This window comes from Cynoglossus semilaevis, chromosome 11 (assembly GCF_000523025.1).
Source record: "Cynoglossus semilaevis isolate Cse_v1.0 chromosome 11, Cse_v1.0, whole genome shotgun sequence".
NCBI lineage: Eukaryota > Metazoa > Chordata > Actinopteri > Pleuronectiformes > Cynoglossidae > Cynoglossus > Cynoglossus semilaevis.
In genome coordinates this window covers 251,660-252,884 of record NC_024317.1, presented here as the reverse complement: position 1 = coordinate 252,884, position 1,225 = coordinate 251,660, and the positions used below count along the sequence as shown (strand labels likewise).

Here is a 1,225-nt window from a genome sequence, read left to right as displayed (position 1 = left end):
TGTAGTTGACGGCTGTGGATTCTGACTGGTCTCGGTGTTGTACCTCAGACGTTGTTCAGTGTGTCGTCACGACTGTGTCGTTGTTCTCCGCATGTTAGTTCTCTAAGATACTTGACCCCTGACCCCTGACCCCTGTGGTAAAACTGAATCATCTTTTTGTGTGAGACTGTCATCTGTAGTTTTCTTATCTGACTGTAGTCAATGTTTCTGAGTGTAGACAACAGGAGACAGAGTCACGTGTTTAAGAACACGCCCTGCTCACCCTGCCGCTGCCGCTGCCGGCCTGAGCAGGGCGCTGTTGTTGAGCAGGTGTGCTGTGTTTTCGACAGGGCTACCAGTGGTTGAAGGACAAGATCTTGAGCGAGGAGGGTCGGCGTCAGCAGGCGAAGTTGAAAGAGCTGCAGGCAATCGCGGAGCGGCTGGGCTGCACACTGCCCCAACTGGCCATCGGTACGCAGATACCCTCTGCTGCTCTCTCTCTTTCTGTCTGTCTGTCCGTCCCCTCTGCACTCAGACAGACCCAGGTCAGCGTCGCCCCCTGCTGTTGACTTGTATTTGATAATGGATGGTGTCAACATCCAAACGTAGGTCATCAGGGACTCTTATCGATGACAGTGAGAACGTGCTCTCTCTCCTGGAGGAGGGGGGGTGGAGGGGGGGTCCTGGGTTTATTATCAGCACAGATCCTAGCAGGTTATCACTGGCAGTGATGCAGTGATGCAGTGATGCAGTGTCAGGGGTCATGGGTTTGACAGTCCAGTGCTCAGCCTGGTCATCACTGAAGCTTCAACTTCTCTCTCACGTGCACTGACTCCTGGTGGAGGTAGTGCACGTGTGTGACCTTTGACTCAACACTTGAAGATGGAAGGAAGGAGGAAGGAAAGTCAACTTCTTGTCACTCCACTGCACCACAGCACCACTGCACACGACCAAATGTGACATCATCAAAGTGAACAGTTGTCAGCTTTAAAGGACGGTGCCACGATCAGACCCAGTTCCCTGGGACACAGTATGTGTGTGTGTGTGTGTGTGTGTGTACATATATACATATACATATATATGTATATATATATACATATATATGTATATATATACATATATATGTATATATACACTGGAGATCAAAATTAGAGAACAACTCATAAAAAATGGAATAATTCTGAAATAATACCATCTTCACTGTTCCACAGTTAAATGACATTTTATTGTGTCTATATCATTGTAC

The 1,225-nt window shown here is 48.0% G+C and overlaps 1 protein-coding gene across 2 annotated transcripts in view; it reads left to right on the top strand.

The window, feature by feature from the left end:
* Nucleotides 1-1,225, top strand: part of kcnab2a (potassium voltage-gated channel subfamily A regulatory beta subunit 2a) — a 22,655-nt gene that overhangs the window by 17,154 nt on the left and 4,276 nt on the right. For both annotated transcript variants that reach the window (XM_025060023.1, XM_008319565.2), the window contains exon 12: nucleotides 330-450. In XM_025060023.1, the coding sequence (XP_024915791.1) occupies nucleotides 330-450 (121 nt within the window). The remainder of the gene's footprint in view (nucleotides 1-329; nucleotides 451-1,225) is intronic.